Consider the following 14,212-nt stretch of genomic DNA (forward strand, 5'->3'; position numbering starts at 1 on the left):
CGCTACTAATGACATACTATATGACCTCTGACAAGTTATTTTTTCTTTGTTGTCTCAGCTTATCTGTAAAAATAATGGCCTACTATTTCGTTAACCTCCTACATGTGTGGTATGCCTTATTTCTGAAATGTTTTGAGACCCTTTAAAGGAAAGGTGCTATAGAAGTGCAAAGGGTTATAACAATTTCACATATCCAGGCACACAAAAAGATGCAGTCACCTTTTAATACCATATATGTGTGTAAGTTCTATGATATTAATAGACAGTTTGAAAGCTAAGTTTGAGCAGGAAATATACTGGAACCTGTTAAATGTGGCCCCTAGATGTATGGGTCCCATAAAAAAAATGTTAGGATCATAATACTTCCAAACAAAAAATCCATTAGGAAAAGATGCTTTTAATGATCCGAGTTATTTACAGTGTTTATTGTGTAAATATTAGGTTTACGGTCTTCCCAGAATTTCTACATAACCCAGATACTAGTTATTCATTAACTAAATCTAGTAAATAGGTTTTCATTTTGAGATCTGGTGTTTCCAAAATGGAAGAGCAAGCACTTGTCGCACTGCTGGTCATTTCCTCACTTATAGTATTAGCAGAAAATACTGATCACAAGGTATTTAGTTTGTTTGTTACTGAGAACATGTGTGAGCTGGTCTAACTTTTCAACAGAATGTAAGTGATGAATGAATTTTCAGTTTTCAGTCATGTAATGCAGCTCATTTATGTTGGAACCATTAGCCACTCTGTGTACACATATACACTGTGGTGTGACAAGGACTTTCTTCTGGTCTGTTGAAATGTAAGTAGGAATTAAAGGATTTACAGATTTGTCTGATCACACTTTTCCCTGGAAATGTTAAATATCAATTTGTGTGATCAGTCTTGGAGGGAGACCTATTGGGTCTTGTGGAGTAAGTTCAATGGAGTTGCAACTGCTTACATCAGGGCTGAATTTGGCCCATTAAATTGCTAGCTTCTTTAGAGGAAATAATTAGTTTCCATGGGATGTGAAGGAGGAAGGCAATTTGTTTCTTTTATTACTTTGAAGCTGAAAATGTGTTTAATGTAAAGTCACAAATATATCAAAGGGGTGGGGTAAATGGACTAATTAAAAGTAAGATAAATTTTAGAAAACATGTTTAAATGTTTGTTCTTTATTTCTGATGATAAAATGAACTCCTACATTGGAAAATCTCACAAATTGTTATAAAACAATTTTCCTGTGGAGTGCACAACATGCTGTATTGATGGTTGCTTTTAAAAAAGGTGTGGTTGTGAAAGTTGCCCTTCTGCTTCCTGGGATGCTAGGTATCAGGGAACATTGCAGAGGGGGTGATGTTCTTAGCCTTGTGGCTGGAGGGAGTAAAAAAAAGTTCAGGAATTGCTCTCTAAGGATGCCTTCTGGTAGACACTGGCTAAATTCTCTCCTGCATGTGAGATTCATTGGATGGAGGGCAAAGGGAGGTGGTCTGACCAGCACCCTGGTTCTGTGGGCCAGTCTGTGTGCTGGCTGTGGTATGAGTTAGAGCAGTCTTGGGATTGCTCTAATTGAGTGGTTCTCAACCTGTGGCCCATGGGCCACTTGCAGCCCAATCAGCACACAGCTGCGGCCTATGTGACATCCTCAGGGCCACACAGGTAGTATTGGGTGTGGCCCACAATGGTAAATAAGTTGAGAATCTCTGCTAACTTATGCCCATTGTGGTGGTCCATACACCATCTGAGGATTGGCACAGCAGAGCTCCACCCTGCTCCTTCCTTTCTCTGACATGACTCTATAACAGGTTGTGTGCGCATTGGGGCAACTGACTATTTACATCAACTGAGAACTCTGTCCCGACTGGAGGAATTCTCAGCTGGCTCGTTATGACCAGAACCCACCTGAGCTACATAAAGAAGCCAAACAGAAAATGACTCCATCTCATGAAATGATGGAGAAGAGATCTAGAAGGAGAGAGTCCAGGTCTCTTCCATCAAAGGGAAAGTTACTACACAGTGTGATATAAGATGTTTGAAGATGGGAGGCACAGTAAACTCAAGGGGATTTATTTGGGGGCTACTGGGAACCCCCACAAAAATGGCCATCATTATTTTCCTTCTATTCTTTTGGGGCTTTTTTTTATCAACTTGTTTTGAATGGAGCTAGTATTGACTCAGCTGGTTTTGTTTTGCCACAGTAACTCTGATTCTGTGAAGAGTAACAGGTGGAATTTGCTTCAAGTGAGCAGCAAAGCAAGAAGCCAAGGGCCTCAGCATTTGAGAACTGTGACCATCTCACAGCAGCTGCTCTCCTCAGTGTGGTGTTCCATTTAGATCTCTCTGTCACTGACTGTGAATTAAGACAGTACTTATGAGCAGTGGTTGTTGCAATGATGGTGTAGTGCAGTGGGTCTCAACCAGGGGTAGGTGTACCCCTGGAGGTGTGCAGAGGTCTTCCAGGGGGTATTTAACTCATCTAGATCAATGTTTCTCATGGGTGTTGCAGCCCAGGGGTGTCATGGGATGGGTTTAGGGGATCGCAAGTGCAGGGCCAGCAAGCAGGGCAATTGCCCAGGGCCGCACATCACAGGGGCCCATGCAAAGCTAAGTTACGTGCATCAGTCCCACTGCCTGGGGCTTGGCCTTCAGACAGGCTCAAAAGTGAAAAACAGGCTCAAGTATCACACTGAAATGTAAGTACAATATTTATATTCCAATCAATTTATTTTATAATTATATGGTAAAAATGAGAAGGTAAGCAATTTTTCAGTAATAGTGTACTGTGACACTTTTGTATTTTTATTTCTGATTTGTAAGCAAGTAATTTTTAAGTGAGGTGAAATTTGGGGTACTCAAGACAAATCAGACTCCTACAAAGGGGTACAAGTAGTCTGGAAAGGTTGAGAACCACTGGTGTAGTGATAGGATTGTTAATTCTTTAAAAGGTTTGAGCCCTCTAGTGGTGCTCACTGTCTTCCAGAAGCTAGCCAGAGCAACAGTGTGTATACACAGCTGGGCCTTGCATGTTGTATGTATTTGCTAAATACAATTATTTGGACCCCCTTGCTTGGGTGGTCCTTCATATTGACACAACACTTGCTTTAATTTAGGGACCACAGAGGTTAAGGGACAGGACAACAGTGAAACAAAAGGTAATATCCAGCAGCCAAAAGAGAGAGAAAGAGGAGAGATATACCTGTGATTTTTTTCATAATTGTCTCATATGTTTTTATTTGACTGTCATGTTTTTCATGAAGATGGCTTGGAACACTGTCCAATACCCAGGGCTGGCCTTACCATGAGGCGAACTGAGGCGTCCGCCTCAGGTGCCAGACTGTGGGGGGGGCGTCACTAGGACCCAGAGTGTAGAAAATTGTGTCTGCTGCCGGTGCATGTCTTCTCTCTGCTCTAGATGCACAGATGGTGGAGTGCTGTGCTGGAGGAAGGAGGGCACAAGAGACATAACAGGCAGACAGGCGAAACGGTGAGAGGGAATAACAGAAAGCAGCAGTAGCTGCAGGGAGAGAGAGGAGGGGGAGCCTCTTATGTACCTCTCTAGCACCCCCAGGAGCCTGGACTGATTAACACCAGCTTCTCAAAGAGCTTCCTGTTTCCTGTTGCTTTCCCTGAACCCACTTGAGGAGAACAGGCAGTCAACTGAAGTAGTCGGAGCCAGTTAGGCCCTTAAGACGCTGATATCTTCCCTCACTCAGGCCCTGCTACCAGCCTGCTTATTTGTCCCCTTCAACTGAGTGTTGAGAGCCACTATAGCTGGTATAGAACAGCAGTCATGAGTGAAAGAAGAAAACGCCCCTGTGGGGCAGCATTCAGAAAAAGCAAGCAAGCAAAGGAAGCTTTTCTATCTAAGCAGGAAGGAGCTCTCCTGAGATACATAGACACAAATGTTCACGGTGAGCCTTCCCGCCCCAGTGAGGATGTGAGTGGTGAGGAGATGCCTGATCTTCCAGTTAGTCAGAGTGCAGGTGACCTGGCAGCTACTGCAGCATCCATATCTCCATCTCAAATGGATGTAACCATGCACATTCCTGAAGAAAAGTGTAGATCAGAGAAGAGTGTGGTGGAGGCGCAAGAAACAGCTGCTGCTGAGTTTAGTTCCTTAAGTCTAGATGATCCAGGACTGTGGACCCACTTGAGGAGTAGCCTGAGGGACTTCCTTGTACTGCCTGGGCCACAGCAAGTGAAAAACTTCATGTTCCCCAAAGACAATGGAAATAGAAGTTTCCATCCAGCACATTACTGGGGTGAAATCCCCAGTGGTGACAAAGTGGAGAGGCCATGGCTTATGTACTCAAAAACCCAGAATGCTGCATACTGTTTTTGTTGCAAACTCTTCTAGTCTACTGTTCTAGCCACATTGGGTTCTACAGGAACAAAGGACTGGAAAAATCTGGGTAGAAATCTGGCATGCCATGAGAAGGCAGCAAATCACCAGAGAGCATTCCATAGATGGAAAGATGAGACTAAGGTTAAAGGCCACCATAGATGATCAGCATCAAGAGAAGATTGCATCAGAGTCTCTTTACTGGCAAAATGTTCTGAAAAAGCTCATTGCCATTGTGAGAATGCTTGCTACCCAAAACCTAGCCTGCGTGGCACTTCAGATCAGCTGTTTGTGCCAAACAATGGAAACTTCCTTAAAATTGTGGAGCTGATGGCTGAGTTTGATGCTATGCTCCAGAAGCATCTAAAAAGAGTCACCACCCAAGAAATGTACACACACCACTACCTTGGAAAAACAATTCAAAATGAGATCATACAGTTACTGGCAACAAAAGTCAAACAGAAGATTGTGACAGATCGGAAGTCAGCAAGATATTACTCTGTTATTCTGGACTGCACACCCGACATCAGCCATATGGAACACATGACTTTAATGGTGCGTTTTGTAATAACAACAGAACCTAGTGAAAATGTCCCTGCAATGGTGACTGTCAGAGAGCATTTTCTAGAATTTATTGACATTGATGATACTACAGGAGCTGGTATGACAAATGTGCTTCTTAAAAAGCTGGAAGATACAGGAATTGCGATAGTTGACATGAGAGGTCAGAGCTACGATAATGGTACCAATATGAGAGGAAAGAACAGAGGAGTGCAAACACAGATTTGAGAGTTAAACCCTCAAGCTTTTTTTGTCCCATGCAGTTCTCATTCATTGAACTTGGTGGTCAGTGATGCAGCATCAGCTTCTAGTGAGGCTGCTGAATTTTTTTATGTAATTCAAAGCATCTATGTATTTTTCTATGCATCAACTCATCGATGGCAAATTTTGAAGCGACATCTGGGAACATCCTCGCTGACACTGAAACCACTGAGTGCCACACAATGGGAAAGTTGAGTGGAGGCGATAAAGACACCAAATTGGGAAGATAGATGATGCAATAGTTGCCATTATGGAGGATAATGCTATGACAGGAACTGTTCGTGGGAGAATAGTGGCAGAGAGAAATGGAATTACCAGAAACATCCATAACTTCAAATTTCTGTGTGGCTTAGTGTTGTGGCATGACATACTGTTTGAAATAAATGTTGTAAGCAAGAGACTCCAAGGTGTTGACCTTGATATATCTGGAGCAATGGAACAACTGGACAAAGCAAAGTCATACCTACACTCTGACCGGTCAGATGAGAGATTTCAAAATGTTCTGAAGAGTGCACAGAAGTTGGCAGAGGAACTTCACACTGAAGCTATTTTCCCACCCCTTCAAGAGTCACCGAAGAAGAAGACATTTTGATTATGAGGCACGGGATAATCCCATAAGAGACCCCAAACAACAATTCAAAGTTGAATTCTTTAACCAGGTGCTAGATCGTGCAATACAGTCAGTTGAAGAACGTTTCACGCAGCTCAAGGAACACAGCAGTATATTTGGGATGTTGTATGATATTCCAAAACTCCTCACTATACCTGAAGAAGACCTACACGAGCAATGCAGGGCACTGGAGATAGTGTTGACACATGATGACATGCGCGATATTGATGCAAGTGATTTACGTGATGAACTGAAAGCCCTTTCAAGATACATTTCAGCAGGATCAACTCCAAAGGCTGTTCTGGAATATATGTGCACAAATAAGATGACCACCCTCTTTCCAAATGCTTTTGTTGCTCTGCGCATACTTCTAACACTTCCTGTAACAGTTGCCAGTGGAGAATGCAGCTTCTCCAAGCTGAAGTTAATAAAAACACATCTACGCTCCACAATGACACAGGAGAGGCTGGTCGGCCATGCCATCATCTCAATAGAGCATGAGCTGGCCCAGACTGTGGACCTTCAGGAAGAGTTCAAATCTTTGCAACCAAGAAGGCACGGAAAGCACCACTTTGATTATTCAAACAGATAAAAATGCCAGTGTTTACTATGCAGACAAGAAAAGTTACATTTGCTGTTCAGGCGTTTGAAAGTTAAGTGTTACTTAAAATTTTTGAACAAGGCATTTTAAGTTGTTCTCCTTTATTGGCAGGGCCGGCTCTACTATTTTGGTGGCCCCAAGCAGCGCGCCGAATTGCCACTGCGGACAGCGGGAGCAATCCGTGTGCCGTTAGGGCGGCACGCACGTTTCCACGGCAGTGGCAATTCGGCAGCATCTTCTGACTTCAGCCAGAAGACAGAAGCCGCTGAATTGCCGCTGCGGGCAGCTGAACATAGAAGCTGCTGCCGAATTGCCGCCGCCACGGAAACGCGTGTACCGCCCTAACAGCACATGGACTGCCTCCGCCATCCGCGGCGGCAATTCGGCACGCTGCTTGGGGCGGCAAAAACACACGGACTGCCGCCCCTTGCAGATTGCCGCCCCAAGCACCTGCTTGGAATGCTGGTGCCTGGAGCCGGCCCTGTTTATTGGGGTAGGTAGCAGAGCAGTACCATGAGAGGAGTAGAACAGGAAGAAGGCAGAATTGAGACCTTTCAAAGCTTTGGCCTAAGCGAGGGGGCATGGAGGCATAATTTTAGCTCCCCGCCTCAGGTGCCAAAATGTTGTGGGCAACGCGGCCAATACCTCCTTGATTACACTTAGTTTGGCTTATTCTTTGAATTCAGTGGCAGCACTTCAGGCAATCTATGGGGGGCAGCAGGGCAGTGCAGGGGAAAGTTTTTAACCCTTTGCTGTTAGGTGGAGCAAACAGGGGTACAGGCACAATTTGTAGTCTGTTTATGACAACAGTGAGTTAATTCATCACAATTTAATTTGTTGATATACATGATGTACTTTCTAGATGATAGCATGATCGTTACTAGTCATTGTCCCATAACAGTGTGGATTGAAATCTTAATTCGCCAATCACATTGCTTCCTCCTCCATCCTACAAATATTCTGAAGTTGTTTATCTTGCCAAATATCTTTGTTTGTACACCATTATCTTAGCTGATGTCTACACATTTCTGGCAACAGCTATAGAACCAGCAAAAGAGGCAACACATTATTTATTCCTGGGTGTTTTGAATTGCTTTATAGCTGACAGGATGCTGAGCACAACATGTCCTGGGTCTATGATGTTGGCTGACTGCTAAATTGTGGTCAGCATACTGTAAGCTTATCTAACTCAACTGTTCACAATTATGTTCAAATGTGATTAAAACTTGTCATGAAGACATGCCCTTGACTGTGAAGAAACTGACAGCTTTAAAATGGATGCTATGTATTGGTGAGCAAAATATAGAGGTGAATGATTATTTTAATTAGTAATTAACTAGCAATTTAAAAGATTTGCAGGTTCAGTCTGGAGAAGTAAAAAGATATATCTGCATCCATTTTAGACACTAAACTTTTTATTTTATATGCAATTTTGCTACTAACTCTTAAAGATGCTGTTGGTTGTGATTCAACTTATATTTACAGTCTTATCATGACTCTGCTTATCAAAAAATGCTGTGGCTGCTGAACTCTGACTTAAATCTTTCCATTCATGTTGCGGAAACACTGTCACCCACACACTGACAAATTCTTTTGGATCAGCCTACAGCCCCACATCACATATGGAAAAACATCTTTAATAAAACAATGACATCCCAAGAATTTCCCAGTGGAGCTCCTTGATGAAATTTTCACAGGGAAAGCCTGTTAAGGTAGCTGGGTTGAAGTTGTAAAACAGCAATTTTTTTCTTACCATTATTGGTTTGGAAAGAGTTAAATAGTTTGAAATAGGTGCATTTCAAGGGCACTTTCTGTCTGTGCAAACAGAGAAGACAGCCCACACAGGGCTCTAACCTGCCAAACGTCGCATGTGACCAGAAGCTACTGGGTTGCAAAATGTGCAGCTAAGTCCTACTTGAGAGAGAGAGGATTAAAAACAAGGAAGACAGTCTGGCTCTCTGGGCCAAATACTTAAATGGGCATCAACAGGGTGTCTAATTCTGTAAGCCAAGTCCTCTACTAGTGGTTGGGTCAGGTAGTTGTCCAGCATCATAATCACCCGAGAAAGGGAAGAGATTTCAGAATGGTTTACTGTTCAGCTAACGCCCTCTGTGGAATAACTTATGCAGAACAGGCCACAGTTTTATGTACAATAGAATTGGTTATTATGGGGATGTGAATAAAGGGCAAGCTTGATCATGGATTTTGAATGGAAAATAACAGGACTCACTGCTATTGCGAATTGAGTGGAAAATCTTGTAGAGATCATGGTCATCAGCATGACACCTTGTGCGGTCCTCAGTTGAAGCCACAGATGATTAATTCTGTTTTGCCTTTTAAAATAGGATCAGTCTGCCTTTTCCATTAGTCTCAGCTCTCTTACCTCAGACAGGAAGCCGACAGCCCACTGCTGCTTCTAGAGAGCTGACTATTACACCAGCCTCTGAACCCCTCACTATTTGATGCTCATTTCATTATGGTGGTGGCTGAATTTCACCACCCTGTCTATTTCAATGTGTTTCTTTTTTTTTCCAGAATGCCATTGAAATCTACAGCCTGCATGTGGAATCTACGGTTACATCTCGATTTGCTCATACAGTTATCACCAGCAGACTTGTCAACAAGGTTAATGAATCCCAGGAGGCTGTTTTTGAAGTGGAATTACCTAAGACAGCTTTCATCACTAACTTCAGCATGTAGGCTGTTCTGCTACATCTAATACTAATAATGTGGGTCTCCCTCTGTGGTGTATTAGAACATCAGTGCACCTTTCTGATGATACACTGAGTGTAACATTGTGGAAAAACCAAGTGTGGTCTGCAGACTGAAAAAGTTGAGAATGAAAGTTGGATATAATACAGTGATGTTCAATAAATTAGCCTGCCTGCTGTGCAAGGTTTTTTATATCCTTGCAAGATGGCATATTTTATTGCAGAAATTTCAAGAGGTCAATGCTGCTTGATATTCCTGCTGCATGACCTCTAACCTCATCAAAGGGTGTCTGAGTGTGTAGGCACAAAGACAATGACACCATGGCTCCCTAGTGAGCTATGATGATTGGAGGGAGGTGAGATGTAAGGGCTTTCTGTGCCCCGAAAACCACAGGGCATCGTATTCCCCCTTCCTCTTCCACAGACCAGCAAAGCCCACCTCTTCGTTTTAATATTTTAAAACATTTTAGGTCAATTGATGGAGAAACATATCCAGGAACAATAAAGGAGAAAGCATCTGCACAAGAGCAATATGACATTGCGGTTTCACATGGTCAAAGTGCCGGCCTTGTCAAGTAAGCAGCAGTTCTGATTCATTATTATTTCCTCTGATTTTCAGTTTCAATATTATAGATTGGGTTAAACTGCATTGAAACTAATGCATTCAGAAGAAATGTATGAAGCAATTGAGATCCCTTATGGAATAGATAGCTGAAACAATTGAATAGGGGGCTCTGTCTAAAACAAAGCCACATGCAGGGCTGGAGTAGGAGTTAATCCTGCAGTGGTGAGGGAGTTCTACTGTGATCTGATAAACTCAGAGGCAGGAGATTGGATTGGAGGGGGGCGTGGTGAAGCAGCAAGAAACACCACAGAAACAGACTAAGGCTTTGTCTACACTACACAGCTTTTAGCGAAACAGCCATGTCGACACAGCCGTGTTGCTAAAAGTTGGGCAGTTGTTTGTTGGCACTTTTGCCAAAAAAATACTTCCACCCTCAACGAGCGGCGTTGACGTTGTTGACAGGGGAACACTCCTACCAACAACGCACTGAGACTCGCCGCGGCAAAACTTTTGTCTTTTTTGGAGGGGGAAGGGTTTAGCACCTCTGAATGACAAAAGTTTTGTTGCTCAATTGCCAGTGTAGACATAGCCTAAGGTTCTGTCTACAGTAGAGACCTTAGAGTGGCACAGCTGTACTGATGCAGCTGCACCAGTGTAAGATCTCTCATGTAGCCCTCTATGCTGATGGGGGAGATCTCTCCTGTCCAGGGATGGCTCCAGTGTTTTTGCCACCCCAAGCGGCAAAAAAAAAAAGCGAAACAAAAAAAGCCGCGATCAGATTGGCGGCATTTCAACGGCAGCTCTACCGCCACCTCTGAATTCTTCAATGGCAGGTCCTTCCCTCCGAGAGTGACCAAGGGCCCCTCCGCCAAATTGCCGCTGAAGACCCAGATATGCTGCCCCCTTCCATGGGCCGCCCCAAGCACCTGCTTGCTGCACTGGTGCCTGGAGCTGGCCCCGCTCCTGTCATCAGAATTAAACTACCTCCAACAAGTGGCAGTAGCTAGGCACATCTCCACTTATGCCAGCAAAACTTATGTCACTCAGGGGAGTGTTTTATTCACATCCCGGAGTGACATAAGTTTTGCCAACATAGGTGGTAGTGTAGACATGGCCTCAGAGAATGAGCAGAACGCCAAGGAGATGGCAAAACAAGCTCTGGGTACACAGCCCTAAGAAAAAGCCTAGAGAGAGCTTTTGGAGGCTAAATACTGGCTTGGAAAGTTGACCAAAGGAAATATCTCCAGCTGTTTGATTTCCCCCTGAGTTCAAGGAACAAGGACTTGGTGCATTATTTGTAAATAAACAGGATTGCATCAAAGAAATACATGGCTCCATCATTAATTTCTCTTCCTAATGAAGCAACCTGCAGGACCCTAAATTTTGGCTAAACACTCAGGTGAAAAATGGATACCACCAAAATGTGTTTCAAATCCATGGCAAAATAAAAAAAAACCCTGTCTCTTACACAGAATAAAGAGTTGCTAGATTAAAATTGATCTAAGCAATAAGTGCAGCAAGGGGAATTATTCATAGTCCATCCAGAAATGTGGTTGGATAGAAAGCTCTATGGGCTACACTGGGGTGTAACAGCATGCGCAGGCATAACCCGTTGTAGGTTCAAGACCTAACACTGCTTCAGAACTTTAGGCAACATTGCACTGGAGGAGAATATTCAGTCTAGGCTTCCAGTTATTCAATCCTACCGCCACTGGCATGAATTCCAACCACCAGTGCCTCTAGGTTTCTACTACAAATCTAAACTCATCTCCTACATATAGAATAGATACTGTACACTAAAAACTTTGAAATGGTAAGTAACTCTCCGTGGGATGTGAACAAGTCTTATTTACATTAAATAAAGTGACCTCTCTCTCCTTGGCTGTGCCACTTGACCACTCTTTAACCCAGACAAATGGAAACTTTGGCAATATCCCCTGAAAATATCACAGTAAAAAGCTAAATGTCAATTTTGCTTATTTTCAGAACCACTGGAAGGAAACTAGAGCAGTTTCATGTTTCAGTCAACGTTGCATCGGACAGTAAGGTTACCTTTGAGCTGATATATGAGGAGTTGTTGAAGCGACAGCTGGGGAGGTATGAATTGTTATTTAAGGTCAGACCCAAGCAGCTTGTTAAACACTTTCAGGTAAGCTACACCTAGAGGCTTTAGGAATAAATGGCGCTACCTTGTTTGGGCAGCCCTGCAGCTGCCAAATGACGCTAACCTATTTTCCTTCTTTCCTTCAGATTGATGTCCACATCTTTGAACCCCAGGGTATAAACTTCCTGGAAACTGACAGCACCTTTATGACAAATGAGTTAACTGAAGCTCTTACAAAGGTGCAGAATGAGACCAAGGTAAAACATCATCAGGAAAATTATATTAAAGCTAATGTTAAAAAAATTATATAATACATAGGTTGGGAAAAGAGTGTCTGTACATCTGGGTATAGTGCTTAGATTATCCACAAATCTAAAGTTAGTTTTTAAAAGTCACATGATACCTAGAGTACATAATCAGCAATAACCCAAATTTAGGTGAATAGATTTAAGAATACAGTTTAGATATTAGAATCCGAATACTTGGATACATCACTCATGAAAAGTTGTACAGAGATTTGGTTGTGGAAAGCAAAATATATCAATGAGTGAAGATTGTCCTCAGTAATTGAGAATTAGGTTGGTTGTCCATTTAGAAAATACAATCCATGAGGAAAGTATTTGTTACTTTCCTGACTGCGCTTCTCATCGGCACTCCAGCTCATTCCTCCTGGTATTGCCAATGTCCAGTTATGTGTTCTATGTAGATGTCCCTCGACCACCTGATGGCATCCGACACCATGAGTTGCCACATCAGCTGAACGTAGCGTTGACTGATTCCGCATTCTCTCAGCACTCACTCGTTACTGGGGTCGCATGTCCCTAAGGCTCTGATGATCAGTGCATGTGTCTGGACCTGGTAACCCTTAGCTCTCAAGGTTTCGGCCAGACGGGCATATTTCTCTACCTTTCAAGTAATGCTAATGGGAATTTATCTGTTATTGTTAGTTGCTATTTATTTTTGTGATTAATCTTAGTTTAGTTGCTTTTGTGTTTAATTTTCAGGCTCATATTTTATTTAAACCAACAATAGTTCAACAAAAGAAGAGTCCTGAACTTGAGGAAACTCTCCTAGATGGAGACTTTATCATACGTTACGATGTTAAAAGGAGTGTCAGTGCAGGAGATATACAGGTAACAAATATACGTCTGGAAGTGCAAATGAGAGAGATCATCATGGGTTGATAGATTCTGAAAGTGCTATAGTACAATTAAAAAGTGTAGTCACCAATCCAGAGTGAGGTGGAGTTGAAGGTAGTCAGTAAACCCAGAAAGCACCATCCATTGACAAATTAGTCTTATATTGCATCATGCTCTTTTTCTGTAAAGGGGATTTTCAAATGCTGGCAGACCTAAGGATTACTTGCCAGTCTTTGTTGTAAATGAGATTAGCTGAATTTGATGTAGACAATTGTTAAACAGTAATTACTTGTGTATATACTACATTTATCTCTATTTCCGTTGTAAAACAATTTTAATAAGATTTTTGTTATAAAAGAACAGATCTGTTTAAAAAGTTTGTGGACCAACACATGCCCTTGTAACAGGGCAGGACACTCACCAGTGCCATACCTCCTGCTGGTCAGTCCGGGAATTAGCACATCCAGCTCAGGAGTGCCCTCCTCTGGCTGGTTTCTCCCCTGCCCTTACCTGTCCCTCTGCAGTCCCTTTATCTCCACCAGATCAGGCCCAGCGTCCCTCCCGGACCACAGTGCCCCTTACCTTGGGGTGCTGCCCCACGGCAGTGTCCCCACACTCTGGGTCTCCCTTCCCCAGGGAGCCCCCAACCCCCTATACCCACCTTGCCTCAGTGGCTACTGCCAGTCATCATCTAACCCCTTCTCTCAGGGGCAAACTGCAGTCTGAAATGGCCACTCATCACTGGCAAGGGGGTTGGACCGGCTGCCTTTTTTTGCCCTGGCTGCCTCCCTGCAGCCCTAATACCTCCTCATGCCTTTGCCACAAGGCCTCAGCCTGGGAGGTCGCCAGGCCAGGGCTCCCCAGCTCAGCCTGCCCTTTCCCAGTACTGCTCTGTCCAAGGTACCCCTGTCTCTACCAGGCAACTAGGTCCTTCTTGCTCCACTGCTGGAGCAAGACTCACTTCCTTCTCCCCAATAGTGTTGCTAACAACCTCTTGGATTATTAATACAAAATGTTAAAAACTTAATTTACATTTAATCATTTTTATTGTTTTGTTTACTCTGCTTTTTTTAAGTCAGGGCAATGAAAACAGACTAGTCAATTTCAATTTTATTTCTAGTCAGTTTCATTTTCTGTTTTTTCTGTTTTTGCAGGATACTGTAAAATTTAGGTTGCAAACACCATAGGGTAATGTTATTTCTTTCAAAACAAATCTTTTTTTTTTTTGAATGTTTTGCAAGAGAAGTCTAAGGAAACCTATTTTTTGATGTTGGGTTTTGTAAAAGTTTGTTTTGACAAAGCTTAGATGTTTGACCTTAATTGTCCTGATAAAATT

The 14,212-nt window shown here is 42.9% G+C and overlaps 1 protein-coding gene across 10 annotated transcripts in view; it reads left to right on the top strand.

Moving 5' to 3' along the window:
* Positions 1–491: 491 nt before the first annotated feature.
* The window catches only part of LOC101948094 (inter-alpha-trypsin inhibitor heavy chain 4), a 44,323-nt gene continuing 30,602 nt past the window's right edge, over positions 492–14,212 (top strand). For all 10 annotated transcript variants that reach the window (XM_065551293.1, XM_065551294.1, XM_024099968.3 and 7 more), the window contains exons 1-6: positions 492–616; positions 8,893–9,053; positions 9,539–9,643; positions 11,620–11,782; positions 11,884–11,994; positions 12,742–12,870. In XM_065551293.1, the coding sequence (XP_065407365.1) occupies positions 542–616; positions 8,893–9,053; positions 9,539–9,643; positions 11,620–11,782; positions 11,884–11,994; positions 12,742–12,870 (744 nt within the window). In that variant the 5' untranslated portion in view covers positions 492–541. The remainder of the gene's footprint in view (positions 617–8,892; positions 9,054–9,538; positions 9,644–11,619; positions 11,783–11,883; positions 11,995–12,741; positions 12,871–14,212) is intronic.

Source organism: Chrysemys picta, chromosome 7 (genome assembly GCF_011386835.1).
Source record: "Chrysemys picta bellii isolate R12L10 chromosome 7, ASM1138683v2, whole genome shotgun sequence".
Lineage (NCBI taxonomy): Eukaryota > Metazoa > Chordata > Testudines > Emydidae > Chrysemys > Chrysemys picta.